Consider the following 24,438-nt stretch of genomic DNA (forward strand, 5'->3'; position numbering starts at 1 on the left):
ACATATTCAGTGTATGAACATGCCAATAGAAAATAGTTGCAATACTGAACACCTCAATTGTTTCTCAAGCTGAGAAACATCCAATGAAGCAAGAGAAAGAACAGTCTTTTGAAAGATTAATATCTAAAAGTGCTACTGATCTGTATACAACAGTTCAAAAGAAAAGAATGAAATATCAGAGGAACTAAAAACCATCAAGAACTACATTCTGTTTCAAGCCCTAACCAAAAAACACCCCACCTTAAACCCAAATAACTTTATTAGGGAAAGGCAAAAAAAAGTATTGCATCAGATCAACAGTCCATCAAGTCTAGTAAATTTTTTTAACAGCAGTAATAGGAAAGAGTACTTAGGGATACCACAAAACCTTCACTTTCTCCAGTGCTCCTCATACCCTCATAGCATTTACAAATACTACATGAGGAAATGCCAGAAGACAGACATAATTAAGCTGGATCCTTTTAGAACAAGCAGAGCCAAGTCCTCAGAGTTTTTAGCAGAGTGAGACATCCACGGTTGCAGTGCAGAGAATGCAAGTCAGGCCTGCTACCTTTTTGCCAGAAGGATATCAGACTTTTCTTGAGAGAAGACAGAACCTTGTAGAATTTTTATTCTTGTTATTTATCGTGTGTCCAGCAACATAAAGTTGTTTTATCACTGTTTTACCTACTAATGTTTGACATACTTTAAAAATATTTGCTTCTAGATATTACAAAGTTACTACAAATTGTTACAAGCAATATATAATAACTCTAGTTATTAAAAATGCAATTAGAGCCTAGCAGAAGGGTAAAAATCAGTTTTATCTTAAATTGTTACAAGAACAGCTACTAAGTATCATAAAATTTTATTTTAAACTATAGTGCGCTACAAAAAGCAATTCATGCTTTTCAATATAGTGCACTATATTCATAGTAATATTTCATACTACAGGAGTTCACAAAAAAACCTAAAAGAATTGCAAGTACAATCAAATATTTAGAATTTTCTGTTTTATGAGACTACATGAATCAAGAAAATAATAAAAAAAACCAAAGTATTTGTGAAACAGCACTATACTTACCTCTGCTTATTTTACTAATTGTTCTACTTTTTTCAGACTTCTAGAAGAAAAAGAAAAAAACAAGTAAGGATATATGCAAAATATATCAAATATTTCTACACAAACACACTGGGAGTCAAAGCACTCATCAGAATATAAATGCATATGTAGAGGTTTTAACTCAAAAACTAATACAAAAAATAAAGTAAAATGTTATTCATTATCAAGAATTGCAAGAGATACCCTATATGCTTGCACACTATTACTCAGAAAATAAGAGTAATAAAGAAAGAAAAGAGAAAATGCTCTTCCACTACTCAGTTTGTAACAGAGCTCTTTAAATTATTACTAACAACATCTTTTTTTTATTACGTATCTCCTGAGCGCTAAGCTCGGAATATGGAGCTCTACAATAAAAACACACCTGTTCAGTATAGGAAAAAATCCAACACACTCTTTTCATTTAACCTACTATCAAGCTTCTATCAGAACAATTCTTAAAGGAAGACTCAAATGCAATCTATATGAAGACAAATATCAAAAGATTGTTACACATGACATGACTACACTGGAATTTGCTCAGGTATCACGAACATCAGTTGACTCTTCACTGCCTAGAAAATTGTAGGAAGGAAATCAGAGGCTTCATTTGTTACACAATTCATCACAGGTGACAGCACCCCAGTCCTTTGGTTTGTCCACATAAAAAATCAAACTCATCTTTACTAATTGCATAAGAAAGTCTTAGGATTTATCTTGGTTCCAGTGTTTTGAGACTTTCATAGAGAAAAGCCATACATATCCTCAGTAATATGCTCATATGTAGTTCTCCTACCCTTGAGCTAAGTTCTATTTTTAAATATTTAACCCCCTCCCTTTTTTAAATTATCAGATCTCTGTAATCCTTTTAGCTCTACTCGCATCAGATGAACTTTTCTCTGACTTTTACACTGAAATTAATAAGTTCCAGCTTCCCTGGTAGACATCTGTAAAACCTTTTCAAAAATTAATACAACTGCATCCATTCTTATGATGCTTTTCCTGCTGCCTGGGTCAATGAAGTTTAAAAGATTTCTTATAAGATTAATTTATTTTGATACCTACACACAATGCTGTCATTACATTCTAAGCTCACCTGTATCAGAAAAAAACATATGGAGATTGATTTTCCATGTAAACAAAAACCTATGTATTTTGTGGTACACAAATAAGCCATATTTAAATATACTTTTATTAAAACACGAAACAATTGTTGCCTGTTATATTACTGTTAATGTTATTTCTAAAAAAAAAAAGGGGGGAGGGGAACGTATTTTGGCCTGAACAGTTTTAGGAAGCATCTTTGACTTCATCTGAGGGAAGGTTTTGAAACTGTAAAATAGTAGGAAAGCCTTCATAAATTATATCCTATACAAGAAGGGTAACAGCTGGATTGAGACAGTAATGGAATTTAACAAACAGCAACCTATTAGCAATGACAACAGAATGACATGCCCAAGTCTCCCAGACATTGTGGTAGATCAGCAGTTTGCAACAGGGGTATTTTTCACTTAGAAAAATTACTGTAGTTATAGCAATCATCATCAAAATCAAAAGTTATTTAGAAATATGTACTTCTGACTAGGCTTCTATTGTATCTGATGTCAGATCCCAAGATATAAATGGCAGCTATAGACTCTAACTATTGATTCATTCCAGTTTATTTTCCTCTCTTAAATTTCTTTTATACATATACAAATATCTGTTACAAATATGTGCTCAGATAAAAACGGTAGTCAGAGTCTGTCAAAGGACATGATGCATACACACCTAACCTTCAGTAAGCTATTTAAAGCTAGGGCTAGCTCTGACCATTAGTTCTCCTAATCTGGCTAATTTGAAATTTCATAGGCAAGCTTTGCTTGAGCCATAACTGGAGTGGTAATATGTAACAATGCTAATTTGGCAGAGAGGCTGCCATTTCCCTCTCGATGTATTACATATTTAACAAAACCAAGAAGAAAGGAAAACCTGTCTTTGAGTTAATAAAGGTTGTATACCCAAAAACTTCTCAACAGCAATAGCAGTAAGAATTTATACGACACAGAACAGAAAGACATTGTATGAAATTTGGTACTACTGAAGTCAATAATTAAAATAATTAATGCCAGAGAATTTAGGCTTTCTGTTCAAGTCTATTCTAGCTTATTTTATAATGTCTGTAAAATGTTCCTGCTCTAGCAATTAAAATTTATTACCTGCAGCACTGGTAGTTCAGTCTCATCTTCTCCACCTTCAGAAACTACACTTACAGCAAAAGCTGAAAGAAAAAATAGACCTTTTTCATATTACAAGAGCTCATTTTCTCACAAATTACGTTCTGCAGCAAAAAAAGCCAAAAACACCTCCCCCATCATTTAGGTAGATTTTTCACATTAAATAATACTGTATTTGTAATAATCTTTGTGAACATGAGAGTCTGTTCTTACAGAATTTATACATTTGTTGCCTGACAATTCCCACACCATCACTGAAAAAAAAAAAATCATTCTGATATGAAGCCAATTTTTCTTGGCTTCAAGGCAAATAAGTCTCTTTTAAAAAACCCCAACTATTCAGTCCAGTAGCTCCCTTGATAACCGCCTGATGCACTACCACACAGGGAACCTGCAGTGCACTGTTTTCAGGTTAAAGTTTGTATTACCAAACCTTCTCTTGGAACCACAGAAACTGACAGTGGCTGACAGGAATTTCTATCAAAAGTCAGGATGACTATCACAGGCTTTGAATACCATCTTTGAAAAACAGTTGAACTCATAAATGTGTGAGGCCCAAATAAACGTTTACCAAAAGAACAGGGACCCCACAGAGCTAATCTGTACAGAATTAGCATTATCTTAAACTATTTATAGTGACACCACCATTTGCATACATTTCTGGCTTGTATTAGAAAAAATAATCACAAAATGGGTTCTAGTGTTAATTTTTTGTTGTTGTTGACATTGTCACTCAATTTGTCTCAGCCTGCTCATTTGTAAAAATAGTTTCATTTAACATAAGAAAGCCTTGCTAAGATTCTTCTTAAGAAATATTTTTCTTAAAAGTACTAAAGAGATGCAAATGAAAGCAAATTGTTACAATTTGGAAGGAATTCAAGATACTATTCATCATGGTCAAATTGATGCTTTTCTTAAAAACTGGGGCGGAAAACAGATTCAAGTGGATTGTCTCACTACAAATTTAAATTATTTATTGCTTGAAATTTACTTCAGAGTGAATTGTTAGCCATTATCATTCCTTTGATACACTAGAAACCTACAATATAGGACAGCAAGACAAGACTGTCCCAGGTCTAGGGTGTCTCATCTCTGAACACCTCCATCCTCATGCTCTTTCAGCTGGAGATCAAATTTCATGAAGTGTCCAAGAGCTGAGGTTCACAGTGACATCTCAGGTCCTGATTAACCTGCATCTTAAATCACACAACTAGATCCAGACATCCCAAAAAGCATTCTAACACAGCAGACTCATGGCAGCCATAAATCAGAATCACAGAATTTTCTGAGTTGGAAGGGACCCACAACTCTTAAATGAGTGGTCAGTACAGGGATCAAATCCATGTTATGAGTACCAGGCTCTAATCAACTGAGCAAATCTCAAGGTCATTTTCCTCCTCTTCTCCCAGTGTAACAGTATTTAGAGATCCAGACCAGGAACCAGATCCACACCTTCTTCTTGACACAATCCTAATTACAAGATCAACACAAAACATCCTTACTCCAGGAAATGTATTAATTACATAGTATTAACCTGAAGAAGTGTCATCTTGTATATTCAGCTTATTCATAAGCCTAATTTTCAGTTTTTAATATGCACCTGAAGAACGACACATGAAACCTAAGACAACTGTGACTGACAAGAGATGCTGCCTCTGTCACCACAGTGCATTCAATAACCTATGCTACACTGCTCTTAAGCTTTATAAAATATTAACACACATTGTTGGGAAAGACGGGACAGGAAAGACTTATGGATATGATTGTCTGGTAAGAAATACTGCAGATGTAAAACCTGTGAGTGAAATAGAAATGAAGACCAGCTTTGAGATGTAGGCATGGGAGGCAGGAAAACTGTGATTAGCTGAAGATGGGTTGAAGGACAGGAAAACAAAAGGACTCAGGAACGTAATCTTTCCGCTCTGCCAAGGCATCAGGGAACAAGTGCATAAGAAATAGAGTTTAGAATATAAATCACATGGTAATATAGTAGTTCTTATAAGCTACATGCAAAGTTTGTAGGTTTTGTATTTTGTGCCAGTTGGTCACTGCGAATTAGAATATTCAACACAAAAAGATATATAATGTATTGTAACAAGGCGCTCTCGCTCTTGCCTTTGCTCTCTTGCTTTTTGCCCCCACACTCTTGCCCTCTCTTGCCTGCTCGTGCTCTTGCTTTTTCCCCTACTCTCTTGCTTGCTCTCTTCTCCTACTCTTACCCCGCTTCTACTTCTACCCTCTCTCTCCCCTTTCTCTCTTTGGGGCTTTGCTTCAGCCGAGGCTGGTGGCTGAAGGCAGGCCCTCTTTACCCACAACCCTTGTAATAAAACCACATGTTTCTAGAATATTTCAGGTTGCAGAGTTCCTTGTCCCTGCCATCCACAGATGCTACTACACACATGACCCTTGAAACAAATCAAACTATAATCAGATCACCTATTTCACACCACATCTTTGAGAGCACCAATAAAGCTCTTCAGGGAATTAGTTAAACAACCTACTCATCCTGGTATTACAGAACCACAGATTTGTTGAGGTTTGAAAGGATCCCTAATGGTCATTTAGTTCAACCCCCTAGAACTGGATCTTCAGGACCTTGTCTAGTTATGTTTTGATTATTTCCTAGAACAGACTCCATAAACTCTCTGAGCAACCTCTTCCAGTGTTTACTCTTGGTAAAAAAAAACAAAAAAAACCAAAAAAAACCACAACAACAACAAAAAAAACCCCCAAAAACCCAGACAACAAAAGAAACAAAAACGAAAGAAAGAAGTAATTATGCTCAAATAGAATTTCTTGTATTTCAGATTGTATAAACTGATTTGTGTCTTGTTAAGTACCAGAGTTTGGTTCTGTCTTCTTTATTGCATCCCATCAAGTATTTATATGTTGGAGGTCCTCCCTGAACCTTCTTTTCTCCAGGCTAAACCTCCTTTAGCCTCTCTCTGTCTATCAGCAGTTCCAATCTATTAATAATGTTCATGGTCCTTTGCTGGACTGTATGAACCAGTATGTCCATGTCTCTCCTGTACTGGAGAGCCCTAACTTGGATACAGCATTCCAGGTGTGTCATACTGTGTCACACAGGGCTGAGCAGACAGGAGGGGTCACCTCCCTTGCCCTGCTGCCAACACTCTTCCCCCTGCAGCTCAGGGGGCTGCTGGCCATCTTGGCCACAATGGCACACTGCTGGTTCACAATCAGGTTGCTGCACACCAGGACTCTCAAGTCCTTCTCTGCAAAGCTGTTTCCCAGACAATGTGTCCCCCATGTGTAATGTTGCATGGGTGCCTCCTTGTCAGAGGCCTGACTTTGCATTTCCCTTCACTGAACTCAGTTTCCCAAGTTTCCTGTGTGCCTGCTTCTCCAGCCTGCTGAGCTCCCTCTGAATGGCAGCCGAACCTGCTGCTGCATCAACTCCTCCTGCACATTTCCTATCCTCTGCAAATTCCCTGAGGGTTCACATCCCACTGTCATTAATGGAAAGTTAAACGTGACTGGAGCCACCACGCCACTCATCAGAGCCCATGAGCCCACCAAGTCAGACAGCTTTCTATCCACAGACATAGCCCATACTTCCATCAGTTTATTACAACATTATAGGAGACAGGATTGAACTCAAATGCCTTGCTGAAGCGGAGATGAACAACACCCACTGTTTCCCCCACATTCATGAAGGCAGTCTGTCATCACAGAAGTCTTTTGGGTTGGTTAAGAATGACTCCCACTCATAAAAACATGGTGACTTCTCCCAGTCACCCTCTTGTCCTTCATATGCTTGTCTTTGCCTTCCTTTGGCAAAGATACTGAGGATTGTTTGCTCCACCACCTTCCCAGGGACTGAGGTACCAGAAGCCAACTTATCCTTGTCCTCGTTGAAGACCAGGTGACATTCTTCTAGTCTTGAGGAATCTCCTCCAGTCACCATCACCTTTCAAAGATTATCAAGTCTTGCACTGACATTGTCAAATTCCACCAGTGCTTGTATGAACCTGCCATGAAGTCCTGTGGACTTCTGTATGTCCAGTTTGCTTAAATGTTCCCTAAACCAGTGAGATTAACCATTTGCTCCAGACTTTCTCATCAGTTTCAGTGGCCTGGGGGTTCTGAAGGTGAGTCTCAATAATATCAATCAAGGCAAAGAAAGTTCAAAGTTCCTTGCCCTCCTTCATGTCTTCCTCCTGTCCGCCATTCATAAGAAGGTCTATTATTATTTTCTCTAGTCTCCCTTTTGGTGATACACCTGCAGAAGCCCTTCTTCTTACCTTTCACAAGTTGAATCCCAAACCAGATTCAACTCCAGGTGGGCCCTGGATTTCCTAATGGCATTCCCGCACTCTCAGACAATGTCTCCATGTTACTCTTGGGGTAACCTGACTGCATTTCCATCTCTTGGATGCTTCCATTTTTATGTCTGAGCTTTGCCAGGAGCTCCTGTTTGTGCATGTGAGCCTCCTGCCACCTTTGCCTGCCTTTCTGCATGTGGGGATGGATCATTATTGTAGGAGATGAACCCTGAAAATCAACCAGCTCTGACCCTGTCACAAAGTGCAATTTCAACACTTACACATATAATTTATTCAACAAACCGACACATGCAATGAATGCTAAAGTCTCTCACTATATCATTATTCTTATTCCCTGTGATTTCAGAAAGGCAGATTTCCCTCCTTTTCCAACAATTAAACACATTAAAATGACTTGGCATCTTTTACATTATGTATATCAGGAAGACTTTTTCCAGCTAATACATTTTCATAAGACAAGAACTGTTCAGACTATTTTTAAACTACCAAAGAACCATTCACAAAACAAACAGACCCCTGAAGATGCCACCAAAAAAGCCTCAAGAGTCTCCACCCAACAGTAATGAAGTTTTTCTCACACACAGACTGTATAAATTTATCTCAGCAACACTCTTCTACCTGACTAGCAAATCTGTTATGCACATCTAATTTGATAAAGCAGTCTTCAGAAGTCAGCTGTGGCCAAGACTGTTCTGGCTAAGCAACCTGATCTCTCAGCATGAAAATAAATATCCTCTTCTAAGGATTTACTAGGAAAAGGGCAGCAGGAAAAGAACATGGTAAATTTAGCTGGCCTACAACATATCAACAAAGGAACCATAGGGTAGGCAGAAAATACAGTGCCTTGGCAAAAGTGGATGACTCCAAGATGATTTCAGTCACATGCAATTCACTTCCAAGAAGTTTCTGAAAAAGATGACCCAAGAGTGGACCACTGATAGAAAAATACTAACTCCAGATACAGCTCATGGCCAGGTCACCTGTACAACATAGGCAGAAACTATAAATTCTCTGTATGAAGGATACCTTTTTGTTGTGTGCAAGACATATGTACACAAAGAAGGATGACCTATGTCTAGGAGCTATCAGATGCTACTGTAACAAAACAATAACTTTTCATGCCCAGACATCATTATTAATTCAGACAACTGCAATGGATTTCTTTCAGTGTAACTCCCTAAAACACATATCAATGTCGGGAGCTAGAGGTACCTTTGCTAAATCCAGAATTTCCTCTGGTCCTTTTCTGTGTTCTAATACAATGTAATCATACCTCAGTTGGACCACCGACTTGCCATAGGGCACAGAGAAAACACACTGCAAGAAGAAACTTACTAGCTCGTAAAATTCAAGCCCTGTAGGTACCACAGTAACCAAAAGACCAGGGTGATTAACTGTAGCATGGTAGCTTTGTTTCTCACAAATAAAGCTACCCAAAGCAGAAAAAAAACCAAAAACAAGGCACCATCTTAAATGCAACCTGTAACCTTGTATTTGTCACCTCATTATTTAATGCATTGTGTACTCAGAAGGTTGCTAACGCACGTTGTGCGTTAACATCATGTCATCTGGCAGAAACAGACAGAAGCAGAACAGGTCAATTGCTAGTCCTTCCCTCCTTTTGCTAAATGGCCTGAGAATAGAGAATAAGAAAAGGAAAGAAAATTTAGAAAGACTGTAAAGTTCTATATTATCATCAATGTTATCTTTATGTCTTTAGAGAGCATGACTAAAATCTACTGGAAAAGCAAGACAACATTTTTGGATCCATTCAAAACCTGGACATGTAATATGAGAATTCCTATACAAATTCAATTCCCTCAACTCCTATTTATTTTTGTCAAGTGTTCTATTATTTCCATTAAAATTTTCCTAAGTAAATAGACTTGCTCATAACACTAGAAAGTAAAACCCAGTAATTATTTTCATTGTTCAGCAACCAAACCGCAGGAATATGTGCAGGATAGAAAAATGGATGTAAACACTGCAGCATTAAAATACAATAAACTGTATAAATACATACAACTGCACAATATCACATTTTATATGTAGAAGCAATCCTTTCTTCAGTAATACTCTTTCATGTATAAACAACTTCCAAACGTTTACAATTATATGTGCTTGAAGTGCAAAGGATGTTAATAACTCTTTGCTTTCACAGACTAATCCACCCGAGACAGAAAAGCAAGACTTCTGTCATATTCCTCTCTTACAGTCTGATTCAAGGTTCACTGACCCCAGAGTCATTACAACCACCTCACTGAGCTGTGGGTCAATTTAAATGAGCTACAAAACAGCAACAATTCTATTGACTTAATGTATGGCAAAACTGTGACTGATAATAACCACTTCAAATAATGACAGCCAGTGATTATGTTGTACGCAGCAGAGAAAACATTTAAAATAGAATTTCTTTATACTTCTAATAATAATTTATTGAAAGGCTTATTTCTGTTTTGGTTGGGTTTCTTCCCCCTTACAAGTTTTCAAAGAACATGAATGTCTATGGGTTGATACAATTCCAGAGAAAATCTGCACAGATGCTGTCAGTCAGAGAGATAGGATCTTCTGCTATGAGATACCCTGTGAGCCCTATAAATTAGTTTTGTGTATTTATATGCAAGCCTTTATAATATTTCTTCACTGTCGCCACCCTATCAGCAAAGACTCTGGTCTAGCCAGATAAGAACGTATTACAGATTCATCAACAGAAAATGGGGGAAGAGCAGGAGGAGGAGGAAGAGGAGAGGCTGATGCAAGCAAATTTGCAGCATCTGAAGCTTTTCATACAATATAAGCAACTACTCATATTTTGTTACACAAATAGCACATATGGGAAGAAGGCAGCTGAAATCACCACTTTGAACCACTGGATGAATGCTGCTTACAACTCTATTTTTGTAAAAGGCAAGCAAATAAAAACAGTAGAAGAAAAAGCATCATCATAATCCCTTCTGATTGCCCAGAAGGTACACGATACAAAATCATCTGAACACATTTTCCCAATCTGTAAGCTGCCACTTGCAAGCTGGAATTTATGAAATTATTTAACTACTGACAGACAAGCTATTTGCTTCTGTGGAAGGGAATTCAAATTATTTCTGTTCTTGAAGAACAAACTTACTATCCAGGCCATCTCAAAAGCATGGATTTTTGGGAAAGGACAGACTCTGTAACATAAACAGGTATTAGAAAACCAAAAGAAAACCAGCAGGAAGATTCTGGTGAATAAATTCCATACAAGCATTAACCAAGACCTGCTAAACAAGAGCACAAGTGCTTCCGTTCCTGCTTTCTACATGCATGTACGTATGCATATACGGTATGTATGTAGGTATGTACGCATGCACAATAAATATAAATATGGGAAAAACTGAATCTGCTATTCTCTGACTGTAATTACATCTATTTGTAATTACAATGCTATAGTACCTTACTGGAGCAAAGCTACTCATCCTGGAAAGAATGAAACACAGCTTTAGGAAGAGCTTTAGAGCATTAGGAGTCCTCCAAAAAACACGCTGTGTCAGTGAAATGAAAAGTGTTTAGCAGAAGAAAACCCAAAATATCATGGTTTTACTTCGCTGAAAACGTGATTTATTAGTACCAGTTTTCCCCTGCATGATTTTGATGCACTGGACATTAGCAGTGGACGAGAATCAAACTCAAAGGCTCACAGCAAACTGACAAGTCTATGCTGACATAGATGGAAACATTCAGGAATAGAAATAATGAGAAACAGAACAGATGTAAACATTTACTTTTGTAGCTTGCACTCACGCCAACAACTCCCAACTCCAAGAGCCTGCAGCAACCCAACTCCTGACATACTACTAATTCCTCTCCTTTCATCTTTTCCCACCTGACTAGACACATAAAAAACATCCCTAAAACACAGTAATTTATTCTTTTCCTCTCGGCTGGCGTTTTAGGCGGGCGGTTTTACCTTTCCCCCGCCCTGAGCGGAACGCGCCGTCGGTGCGGCGCCGGCAGACAGGAGCGGGAGCGCTCCGCGCCGGGCTCGGCTGTTCCCCAAGCTGTTCCCGATCCCGGGGCCGCTTTCCTGGCCCCGCAGGACCCCGCTCCGCCCGGCCGCGCTCTGGCCCGGATGGCCAACAAACTTGGGAGCAGAGCACGGCGGGTCCCGCCGCCTCCCCGCGCGGGGCGGGACAGGACGGAGCGGGCAGGAAGCGGCGGCGGCTCCGGTGCCGCTCCGGGCTCTCCGCGCCCTCCTCTCCCTGCCATCACCTCCTCGGAGGGGCCGAGCGTCCCGGGTCTCCTCCCTTCACCTCGCCATGGCGCCCCGGCCCGGCCCCCGCACTCACCCCGAGCGCGGAGCGGCGGGAGAAGGAAGGCGAGGTGGGCGCAGGCAGCGAAGAGGAGCCAGCGGCTGCGGCCGGGCTCCCGAGACATCCTGGCGGGGCCGCCGAGCCGCAGGGCGCGGGCAGGAGGCGAGGGCACGGTGCGCCCGGCCGCCCGCCCCTGCAGCGGGAGGCGAGCGAGCGGCCTCCGGGTGGTGGCGGTGCCGCGGTCGCCGCCTGCCCGCCCTCCTCCTCCTCCTCCTCCCGCCGCCGCCTTCCCCTTCCCTCCTCCCGGCAGGACCGGCCGCCAGCGCCGGCAGCGGGGGGAGGCGCTCGGCGCCCGCGGCGCCCTCTGGCGGCGGTAGCGGGAGAAGCAGCGCCCCGCGGCTGTCACGGGACGCCGCCGCCCCCGGGGACGGGCAGTGCGCGTCCTGCCCGAAATAATCCCCGAATTAAACCCAGCACAGCTCTCCTCGGCCATAGCCCCTCCTAACCAGCCCCTAGAACGGGCTGCCCAGGGAGGCGGTGGAGTCATCGACTTCGGAGGTGCTTAAGCGAAGGCTGGATGTGGCACTCTGCCCTGGGGTGGTTGAGATGGGGGTGTTCAGTCATGGGCTGGACTCGATGAGCTCAAAGGTTTTTTCCAACCTAATTGGGTCTGTTATTCTGTGAAACGTTTCCCAGCACTCCAACAGGAACCTCATCCACCAAAGCAGGGGACCTAATTCATCTCTAAAACAACTCTCACAAGCCCTTACCCAAGGGAGCACATGGCACCTTCAGAGAGCCTTTCCTGAACCCCCCGTGTGGCCGGGAGCGGGACACGGGGTGCAGCATGGAGCACAGCCTTGTGGCCTGGAGCACAGCCTTGGCACTGGACACGCCACAGCTAAAGCGACTCACCCTATCTGACTAAAGAAATGCAGACCCGGAGCTGCACAAAACTGGTTTTAGGGGTAACACGGATGACAAAGTAGATTCTAACAAGCATATATGTCACAATACAGATAGTAAATTTGGATATAACAGGGCCACAGACCAATGAAGAAAGACCAAGTGTGTGAAACCTTGTTAGCAAGCAAAAAATGACCCCACATGAATGCTGGCACAAGGGAGAAGAAACCATCCACAGCAGTGTCAGATTTGTCCTAGTGAAGCACTCCACGTGTTAACAACTCGCTGTGAGTACCCCCATACACCCCAGAATTAAACTGCTGTCCTTCAGACCCACAGAAAAGCAAGCAGTGATAGAACTAGAAAGTCAGTAGTGTGTAGATAACATTGCACTGAAAATTTTCTTTATTGGTATTAATAACTATTAGAATTTCACATTTAAACTATGGTAGCAATAAACAAGAAAACATGGTATATAACGTGTAAGGCATGCTTTCTCTTTGCCCTTAAACACGATTTTGAGTTTAACACCTGGTGCCCCTATGTAACAATTCCTTTTGCACTGGCTACATATAAACATGAATTCCAGACAGGTTTATTTCTACACATTTTTCCATCAAATACTTTTCACACAGACCACTCCCAGCAACCCAACCATACGGTATGCACTGACCTTACTAGAGAAAAAATGGTGCGGAGTCCAAGTCAGCCATAAACTATTTTTTAATTCAGCAAGGCCAAAACAACACAGAACTCAGCTTAGATCTTTCTTCTAAACACTGCAACCTTTATTTAGATCTATGGCATTCCTCTCCTGACAAGTCAGGTGGTTACAACAGGATACCTTGAATATGCCAGAGAAGTGATTGTGAAGATGAATGGAAACATTTTCACACTGATAAACACTCACTCCCACTGCAAGCTCAGGCAAGCATATCTATATCACAGTAACTTGGTAGGGGACCTCACACTTTCCTTTAAAACTATCGCAATAGAAGTACATTAGCCAGACTTCTTTAGAGTACTCAACCTGCTTTATGTATTTTCTAAACAACATCCCCTGATAACAAAAGGGAAGGGAAAATGAGGCACAAGTGTCAACAACAGCTTGTTATTAGCCTTACAGAACAACTGCTTGTTGCTGACATTCCAATTCACTAAATAAGTTACTAGCCTCAAGAATATTAATTCTGATGCCAGAAATATTCTATGTAAGATACTAAGTAGAAACTTAAATAGTATTTCTCTGTCTGATTTTGTGTGCATGCTCGTCATTACCATCATTACTTATCAGGGAAAAAAATGCAAGAGGGAAGAATAAAGTTATCCTCCCATTTCTAGAACTATAACAATATAAAACATATGAAAACTTTTGCTTAACATGTTTATCTGCATTTACTTGGTTTTCCTTATAAGTTTCAGCAGCATTTCCTACCCAGTCTTCCATTTCTCCGTTTTGTGCTGGTTTCTTTAAGAATTCACATCACAAGGATCATGCCCACAACATCTGGGATAAACTTAAGACTCTTCACTTTCAAAACAATTAAGATATACCCATGTTCCAATGTTTCCCCATGCAGCAAGTCTGTAAGAAAAAAAAAAAAAACAACAAAAAACAAACAAACAAAAAAAAACACCCCACAAAAACACCCTGCCTTTTACTGAGATGTAATAAGTGTTTGGGCTTCTCACAAATATAAGAAAAAACTCCATTGTAACAACCCCCAAGAAATATGGAACTCTCCCATGAAACATAGTGTTCTCCAACTGTTACAAAAAATAGCACTTAAGTGTTTTAAATCTCATATTTAAGTCTGTGAGGAAAAAGTGGGAAATAAGCTTTTTCTTGAATTCTACTCTACTTACACTCAGATTGTGTTTGTTTTTTATTCTAACAACCCCACTGAGAATTTACATCTCAGGAAGGTTAAAAATAATGAACTTTCTGTTAAGGAACACAGAGGTTTAGAACACCACCAAGCCTCCTTTATTTATAGTATTACATATATTTTAGATTCCTAAATAATAGAAATGTTGCTGTCCCACCTCTGAGATAAGAAAGAGGGGGCTGAAAATACAAATAAATGCTCCCAGATATACATATATAATTATACATAATTATGCATTTCAAATGCAAAGGATGGCATGCAATTCAAAGGTAGCTTGCTCTTTGTGCAGGCACAGCAGCAGTGCCTCTGAATACCCTGGTGGCTCTGTCACCTCTTTCGATAGAATTACAATACAGGGAAACAGACAAATTACAAACCAGACACAACAGCAATTACTAAATCAGAGAACTTGACTGCAACTCCTTTGTTCTTTTAGCTATTTAAGAAAAGTTTCATCCAGGAATGACAGAGTTTCCACGTTGCAGCAGCCCTCTTATTAGACTGCAAAAACGAGCCACAGCACAGACTCCCTGTTAAACACAGCATAAAAAGGGTCCTGGCTTCTCTTTACATTTAGTCGCCTTAACTCCAACTACTTTCTGACTCTGGCTGCAGCAAGCTCCTACTGTAGGTTTCCCTTGCAGCCTCTGACTGCTGTTTATTTCCTGTTAAACTATGACTGCATGTATTAGTTTGCAGACTCTGAATGCAGGTCTTTACCTAGCTAGACTATGACTGCAGGTTCCAATAACAGGCTCTAACCACAGACCCAGATGGATCTCACATCAAGGATTCTCTCGCCTCAGGATCCTGCTTCATGATTCTTTTCTTCATGCTCCTTAAGGTTTCTCCTCCATGTTGATCTTCCACTTACTAGCTCACCCCCTCTTTTATCCCACTCATCCTTATTGGATATAGCTGTTACTCATCGGGGCAAGGCTGTATTGGGTAAATAACACAGCTATTTCTTATCTGGGGTGAGGTCACCTGTATTCCCTTCTCCTACATTTATATAGTTTCTTTCTAGGTGGGGAGTAAAGACCTCTCTCTAAGAGACAGCCCTGCAAATCACATGAGTTAAGTTCTGTTCCAGCTCTTCCTCAGGCTTCTGCAATTGGACCTCTCTGTCCTACTCAGGAAGTTACATAAGGAGGGCCATAACTTAAAGTGGTGACCATAACTTTAAGTGATCCCGTGGAAATGACCAAAACCAATCCAAATGAGTTCAGAATCACACAATTACTTTTTAAATTACAACATGCATTTGGAAACAGTTTCTCAGCTTTCAGCTACTCAAGGCAGCTATTCAATGCCAGTTTCAGTCCATTATCATATATCCTAAAATGCTGATACCTGGGAATACACCCACGTTTGTCAAACACTAGGCAGTAGGCTTGAGCAAGGGAGCTCTGATACTCTGCAGTGCTCAGATCTGAACTACACTCGCTGTCCCCTTTGGACTACTCTAAACAGCTCTCCGTGAGAGAAACCTGCAGTAGCAGGGAAAGCCCTGCACACTCTAAGCTTGACTCAGTGGCGCTTGGCCTGGGGCTCGCCCCATCTTGCTCAGGAGAACTGTAAATGTTGCAGTACCAACATGTGCATGCTGTAAACCTGACAACCAAGTCACTGAGGGAACTCAGTGCTCCAGCCAGCCCCTGTGCCAGCCCACAGCGTAGTCTGAGTTTAGTCTCTCCTCTTCCTGGGTTAACCTGGGAAGTGCTTGTTCTTAATTAAAATTTGAGGACTCAGTTTGAGCTAGGTCTTAGAGCCTTCAATCAAAGCTTTAGAGAGAACTGGTGTGTGGCTGTAGCAAAGAATGCCAGGAACAGAGTACAACCAAGCAGATCTTCATGATAGAGACTGCTGTTATTAAATCACACGCTCTCTAGAAAAGACTTGGAAAAACACTGGGTGTGAAGCAATCAGGCACAGAATCTTATAAGATTGTAAAGATGGATCAAAGACAATTCCTTTCCTATGGGGGAGTAATGAGTGCTTAACTGTCTCTGACAGTCAGCTCCTCTGCCTTCTGGCAGAGAAACAGTGAAAATACCATCTGCAGGATATCTTCTGGTGCTCAGTGAGGATTATCCAAGAGGCAGAATATATGCACTCAGGGGAGGGGGCAGGACACAGGGATTTCAACATCTTTGAACTATTACAGACTGAGCTACAGATAAGAAACAGAAGATATATCAAGCTGTGGAACTTAATATAGGTTCCTGGAGTTCAGGTGATGAGATTATGAGATGCTCCTGTCTACTGTACTGCACACAGTCAAGGAGAAAATTCTATAGGCAGATGTAGAAGCTTTTCAGCCTTGATTATACGACTGAAAAGTGGCATGTTGCCCATTCCCTTGGTCAAAGGAACAGCTTGCCTAAGGAACTGTCAGACTTGCTGCTCTCTCCTGTTTGGTCTCCTGCTGCTTCCATCTGACACAGAACTGCCTCAACCAAGCACATCTGAGTTCTTTATATTTTCCCTGTTGAAATATAGCTATTTAAAAATATGAAACCTTCATCCTAAACTACCTGATCTTGTCTTTTAATGAATTAGTGAAAATATTACCTTGTCAACCGAAAGTCAAAATATAGATAAACAATAAGGGATTTAACTGAGCAAAATAATGTATGAACAAAATGCTTCCATAAGTTTTAAAGAGCTTAGTGGCCACATTAACTACTTTCCCCAGCTTCTAATTCTTACAAGAAAAGAAACAGTGGTGTAAAGAATCATCCACTTTTCTCAACTGTGTACTAAGTCATAGCGGCAGGGAAAAAGAATGAGGCAAACTATTCAAGAAACACTGAAGTGGGTGGTTAAATAATGTCCTATGAATTTGTCTTTAACATTTCTGCTGGTTTGATGAGCTGCAAATATCATGATCACTCAAGCATTGATTAACCTGCATTAGCTCCTGTGCAGGTGCCTCAGGATGTCCCATGCCTCACAAATAACTTCCATATATTTTGTTTCACCTTATTACGGCTGCCCTGTAAACCATGACAGTTCAGAAACCAACTCAAACATTGTTATGATTGTTATGACATCCCAATTTGGCAGCCAGGCAGCCAAAAAAAAAAAAAAAAAAAAAAGAAAAAGAAAAAGAAAAAGAAAAAAAAAGAAATCTCTGAGAATGGAAGAGACAAGCAGTCACAGTAATATCCAGAGATGTTCAGCCAGCATGGAATATCTTAATGAGGTTTTAGACTCTGGAAAAATCCATCCTATAAGATGGTGACAGCAAAGACTGTGGGGTATGTCTGTCTTACAGCTTTTAATGCCAGTAATCTCAAGAAGCAAAGGGGCTGTATACTTAGATGTGAACACTCTAAAAGTGGCAGGTGCATAACAACTAGTTTCTTTAGCTGAAGTAGTTTTCTTTTGAGCCAGCTCACGTGTGCACAGTCATCATGCCATTGAACGAGTTGGAAAATTCTACCACTTCAGAAGTAGCTTTGAGCTGGGTGTTGGACCAGATGACCTCAAAAATTCTTTCACAGTTTAATTATTCTCTTATTCTGAGATGGTAGGGAGAAGAACAGAAAAAGACACACCTACCTGACACATACCTGCAGACAAAATCAGTCAGATTTGGATATGTAAACTCACTCTCACTACCCACAACAGAAGTTGGTATTTGCTGCCTGTTGAGGCCTCCCACAGACAAAAGAGCAGTTTAAAGTCATTATATCAGTCCCTATTGAAGGTAAAATGATTCAGTTCTGAGCTTGACAACCATTCTTGCTTATGAATGTCATCTAACAACCATCCCTTGATATGAACAGAGCCACATGAAATGTCTTCTATGCAATAAAAATAGATTTAATTGTCTGAAAAGGACTTCTGCATCCTGATTGTCTTCACTCAAAGGTGGACATTTGCCTTGTCCTTGTCAGTGACATAAGAAGAAACAAGGGCTGGGATAGTTAACCATGAGCAGTTTATTGATCAAAACTGACAGAAGGAACCAGAGCACTTCTCACTCAGAAGTTTTCAGTTATGAAGTGGCTCTTAGGAGCCATTATAGCCTGGTGTCACTTCAGAGCAACTGCACTCATTGCAGCCTGTGTTAGCCTCAAAGCAGTTTTAGATTATGTCCACCCACAATTGCTCCCTTAGGACCCTTTCATTCTGGTTTTGATATGGGAAGTCAAACAGAACTGAATAAAAAACTCACAGAATACCAGATGTGGTATAGAACCATTCAAATGCAACATCATCAAGTCAGCATGACACAAGGAAACTACAAAAGTCAAAAGAAGTTTGAGAGTTCAGTGGCAACATCATCTAGGAAAACCTTGCCCAAACCCTCAAAATATATAGTCCTAAATCAAAACCACTCAGTTAAGAGCCTAGAAAAAGTGCTTTGTGACCAAGCAGTATGGCACACTGGGCATAACAGTAGTACCAAATTTTAACACAACTTTATGCAAAACACAAGCAATCCTAAGAAAATGACTGTGACATGCACAGTAAACCTCAATAACAAACTTTGTGTAGACAGCATGGAAAACAACTAGTTTGTTGAATTTTACCTTAAAAACTGTAAAAAACTTGGTGTACTAGGTCTGGCCAGGATGGAGTTAACTTCCTTCATAAGAGCCCATATGGTGCTATACTTCCCCCCAAGTTCAGCAGGAAGTTGTGAGAGGACCCAAACTGGCCAAGGGCATATTCCATATTATATAGAGTTATGCTACCCAGTAGAAGCTGGGTTAGAAGAAAGGGTGTGTGCGTGTGGCCTCCAAGGTGGCTGATGTCTGGAGCTTGGCTAGGCAATGCGCTAAGGAGTGGTGAACAATTGCCTTGGCATCACTTGGGTCTTTCTCTTTTTTTTTCCCTTCATTTAGTAAAGTGTCTATCTCAGCCCACAGCTTTTGCTCTCCTTTTGTGCACTGTCATGCTGGGGGAGAAAGAAGTGTGAGGAAGCAGCTGTGGGAGTGCTCAGCTGTTGGCCAGGGTCAACCCATAAACCTTGGTAACAATCTCTTCTAAATCAGTGACATTCTGATTTTCAGGTCTTTTCATTACAATTATTTGGCAGTGAATGTACTGTAACACATTGTCATCTGAATAGTAAGTTTGAAAGACAAATTATTTTTTCCAGCAGGTTTATCTACTACAGAATGTACAAGATTAAAACCATGGGATGGGGTTGATGGGATTTAGAAAGAAACTGAAGAGGTTTTTCATATCTGCTCATAGCAGGACCCAGGCCTCTTCTCAAATCATGAGACACCAGGAATCAAAAGTATCCTTCAGCTGTGCAAGGCACTGACTCCCAGTTCCTGGCTGACACTAAGCTTCAAACCTTGTTGGAGCCAAAGGGTACTTCCTTGTTTTAAGACGTTTCTCATCATATCCTTAATGGACCTACAGAAAGTCCTTACATAATTTTTCAACACTTGAGAAATAGTCGCTTGTTTCTTTTCAATTTCTGTTCCTACTAAAAAGAATAAAAAAAAGTAGAATGCTTCCAATCTTGGATCACCAGTCCTCACCCATTCTCACAGTGTATATTTAAAGCTTCTCTCTCACTTTACAGCTATGAAGCTTTCTGTTCCTTTAAGTTTATTTGTGAGGCTCTAAAAGAAGAATGAAAGGTCTTGAACTTAAAGAACTGTGATGAGTTCTAGAGGAATATAAACCTATAGAGCTGGTCAGACTATGCACTACAAACAGATAATCCAAGAAATGTATTTTAATGATCTGCTCTTTAATTCTGCAGTTGGCTCAGATTCTAGTGAACATAATCCATACAAGACTTAACAGTGAAAACTTTGACAAGTAGCAGGTTCATAAGTTGTTTATAGCAGATACTACTGATACATTTTTTGGTATTGTTTCTGAAAATGCAAATGGTTGGCACCATTTTCAAAGAATTAGAAATACTTTTATGCAGATTTCTGTTTATGCTGATCTTCTATCTTTATGTTGAATAGCCAACATATATGGAAGCAGGATAGGGTTTTTTAGTCCAAATTTAAAAAACATCACTATTATTCTTCCAGCTTTCATCAGAATGCCTTCTCCCAAGTAAGTTAGTACTGACACTGATCTACATAACTCTGACTGTGCTCTTCCATGAGACTTTCTGAAATAATGTCAAAGCCTAATTCTGCATTTTTGTCTCAAATACAGCCATAAAGTAAAAATTAATGGAAAAACTGCATTTCTTTTTACTGGCTCATTCATTTCCACTGCTGTGTAACTGGTAAGAAAAATTTCAAAATTCAGTTTCTGATGGTTTAATTAATCTGAATACAAAATACTATTAGTTATCTACTGAGTACTTTGTACAATAAATGTAATGAAACCTGGCGAAACAAAACATACTAGTGTAAGGAAAAGTGGATTTGTTGTATGTTTTTGTACCCATCTCCTGATTTGGAGCAAAGTTTATGTACCTGCCAGGAAGGAGATTGAGGTCCAATTATAAAGACCTAAATACAAGTTAAAAGTAAACCTAGAGGAATTTTGACCTTAAGAAGCATGTAGTGGTATCTGATACAGTCCTGCTACAGACACAAGTCAGCTCTGAATTAAAAAATTGTTTTAAACTAAATTTCATTAAATTTCATTAAAGACAATAAAACACACAGGTGCTATCCCTGCTTTTTGCATTAGTGGACAGCTTCATCACAGGCTAGCTGGTGCACATGCACATGAAAGCAATTTGGCTGTACAAAATATCTTTCCATTTCAGTAGTTGAAATCAAAACACCACTTCCCTAAACTGAGCGACATCAGTTCTTGGTTAAAAATCCATTACTATTTAAAGCAAGATGATTACTTAAAATCAAACTTAAAAAAAAAAAAAAAAAAAAAAAAAAGAGAGAGAGAAGAAAGGAGGCAACTAGTTCTGCATTCTGACTTACCTTATATAGTTATGCTAAAGGCAAAAAGGAACAGAGCCAACACTGTGAAGGCTTATGTGAGGCAATGGTGCCACCCAATGTCCAGAAGTTATACATAAATTTGTTTTTCTTTATTGATCCAAGAACAAAAAAAAACCCCCAAACTCAACAAACTGTGTGTAATGTTATTAGTAATCATAATTGTATGTGAAGCCTTGGCTCAGGCATAAGATTAACAGATGGGGTAAATTTCCAAGCAGGCAAATATTTTTTTGAGTTTCAGCTTGAATTATCTGTAAAATGAATATTAGCATAGCCCAGGTATATCCATTCAAGCTGTCAAAACACTTCTACCAACATTTCCTAAGGTCCTCGTTATTTTATTTTCTCACTTTTTGAGCCCTCTCAGCTGGGGCCTCTCACAGGGATCAGTCTTCAGCATGTTTCAAGCAGTGCAGGGACTTTACTATTACACTACTAAAATGAAAATTCTTGCACAATAATCCAGTTTTGATAAATGCATGAATCTAGCCTGAGTTCAAAGGACAGTAACTTTTTAGAAAGACAACTGTAACTATAAATAAAGAGTTTATAGTATTGGAAAACTTCAGCAGGAAATCATTAATGATAATTACTGTTAAAAGTGCACATCTCACTTTTGTTTGGAATTTTGCCCTCATCCCTCTACTAGAGGAATATTATGTGACTGCTTCTAAAATTAAAAAAAAAAAACCTCTAATGAGCATATACCTCTTTCTTGTGTAATTCTAAGTCTATAAATGTTTATTTATACCACTTTGCAGACCATGTGCTCTACACTATAAAACATTTTGGCAGCTCTTTGGGCTATCTTCAACTCTTCCAATCATCTATAAATGTAAATACAAAACTACACATGGCAAGTCATGAATATTTACTGAAGTACTCCCATCACAAAAGGTATTATTGTGTTAAGATCTGATGCCTGGAAGGCTGACTTGAAACAGAGCTAAAGCTTAGGTCATCAGATCTATTTCAAATATTCTAATATTCTATATAGAATGTTCTGATTTTTTTTCAAATATTACTTCTTTCTTTGCACTCGCTAGTTCATTATACAAGTATGGGTTTGTGCTGCCTTGTTTTCACCATATTCCTAACTAAGTCTTATGTTCACATGACAAATAAACAAGTTCCCTTCAGAGCCCTTTACTTTTCAGAATGCACACAATATTTCTTTGTCGAGCATATTGATATTCTTTTCTCTAAAAAATCTGTAGTTTTAGATGCAGAACCTTTGAGACATTCCTTGAAAAGGAAGCAATTTCACCTATTAATCACACAGCCTGTTGAATTTTTAACTGTCAGTATTTCATCTACCATCCAGTAGATTTCTATAGCTTTCATGTGAAAATAGTGTGAAGTTTTCAACTCCTAGAATACATTTTATCAACAGGCTTACGTTGCAGTATGGTTCAAGATAGACATATATTTATAATAGTTAATATGTTCTAAGTATAGCTATAGAGATTTTTTCAAAGGAAAATTTTATAGTCCACAATTTGTGGCAATTGTTGACTTTACGAGAATGAAAGTGGGGAAATTACATACCTACATTTTTTTAGGAAAAAAAGAGAAGTGTTTATTTGTGTGTGTATAGACACGGTGCAATGCACACACACTTAAAAATTCTTTATTACTTCATCTTTCTAAGCATATTTACTGTAACCTGTAGTTGTGTATATATTTATGTAGTTAGTTAACTTTTCATGCTGCACAGGCCTAACCACTCAGTCAGTAGATTTTATGAAAGTTACTGAAAAAAGCAAAAGAAATTAGTTTCTCAGTGTCTGTCTGGACAGAAGATCCTGATATTATATTGGGGTTTTTCTTTTGTTCCTTTTTTTTATTAAGTCAAAATCTGAACAGTCTTTGAAGTGCTTTGGATACTTTCTAGTGAAAAAATAGCTTGGATTACTGTCAGAAATTCATAACAAGTACATGTCATACTAATAATGTAAGTGATATTTTTAAAACATTCTAGCAATGTTGAAAGCACAAGAAGTCTGCATAATCCGTGCACATCTAATTAGCACTGAGTCATATAAATGATACATAATGATTTGGCAGCATATTGCCAGATGGCTTGCTATCAGATCAAGTAGTAATAACTTAACTTATTTATCCCCATTCCCCTCATCCCTTATTTTCATTTTCATCCCTTTTCATTTCCCTACTTAAAAATAACATTCCATTCCTTTCATTTCATGTACAAAACCCAGTCAAAACCTCACTGATTTTCTTTTAATCCAGACTGTCTAAAGAGGCTTTGCAACCTCTCTGTTTTTACAAGTACATTTATTTTATTAATTGCACTTAGGCATTGGAGAGTTTATACAATCTAGTTCCATATTTACTTAAAAAACATCCAACTCTCCCCTTCTTCCAATTAGTGAGGTTCAGCTGGTCACCTATATTAATTTTGTTTTCAACCATAATCATATTGTCTGATTTTCTTGTTTAAAACACATCTTGTGTCTAAGCAACAGGAGAAAAGTTTATGAGGGAATTATAAACATATCACTCAGAGTATTTGATATTCATGAATACTCCAGGTTTATTACTATTTGAATGTGCCCAGTTTCCATAGTTTTGGATCTTAAAGCATTTCTGGTACACTTGCCTTGCTGTGTTAAGTTTATTAAATTCAAAGTAAATCAAGTGTAAATGTTCTTTTTCCTATAATCTTAACATTTTTCAGTGGGACAATCCAGTTGTGTAAGTGAAAGGACATAAATATCTATACATCCAAGGGAATAAAACTAAGAATTTCACAATAACTTTGGCACTGTAACTTTTAACTTACCTTGTCCACCTTTGCATTAGTTTCAGTCTGAATTTGTGC

At 39.3% G+C, this 24,438-nt stretch overlaps 1 protein-coding gene across 1 annotated transcript in view; it reads right to left on the bottom strand.

Annotated features, from left to right (window-relative positions):
• B3GLCT (beta 3-glucosyltransferase) overlaps positions 1-12,024 on the bottom strand; it is a 50,234-nt gene extending 38,210 nt beyond the window's left edge. Inside the window, exons 1-3 of the mRNA XM_083855427.1 lie at positions 11,930-12,024; positions 3,280-3,341; positions 1,064-1,103 (exon numbers count right to left, since the gene is read on the bottom strand). Of these exons, the coding sequence (XP_083711553.1) occupies positions 1,064-1,103; positions 3,280-3,341; positions 11,930-12,017 (190 nt within the window). The 5' untranslated portion in view covers positions 12,018-12,024. The remainder of the gene's footprint in view (positions 1-1,063; positions 1,104-3,279; positions 3,342-11,929) is intronic.
• Between the last annotated feature and the right edge of the window lie 12,414 nt (positions 12,025-24,438).

This window comes from Zosterops lateralis (genome assembly GCF_965231275.1).
Source record: "Zosterops lateralis genome assembly, chromosome: 2".
In the NCBI taxonomy this organism is placed as follows: domain Eukaryota; kingdom Metazoa; phylum Chordata; class Aves; order Passeriformes; family Zosteropidae; genus Zosterops; species Zosterops lateralis.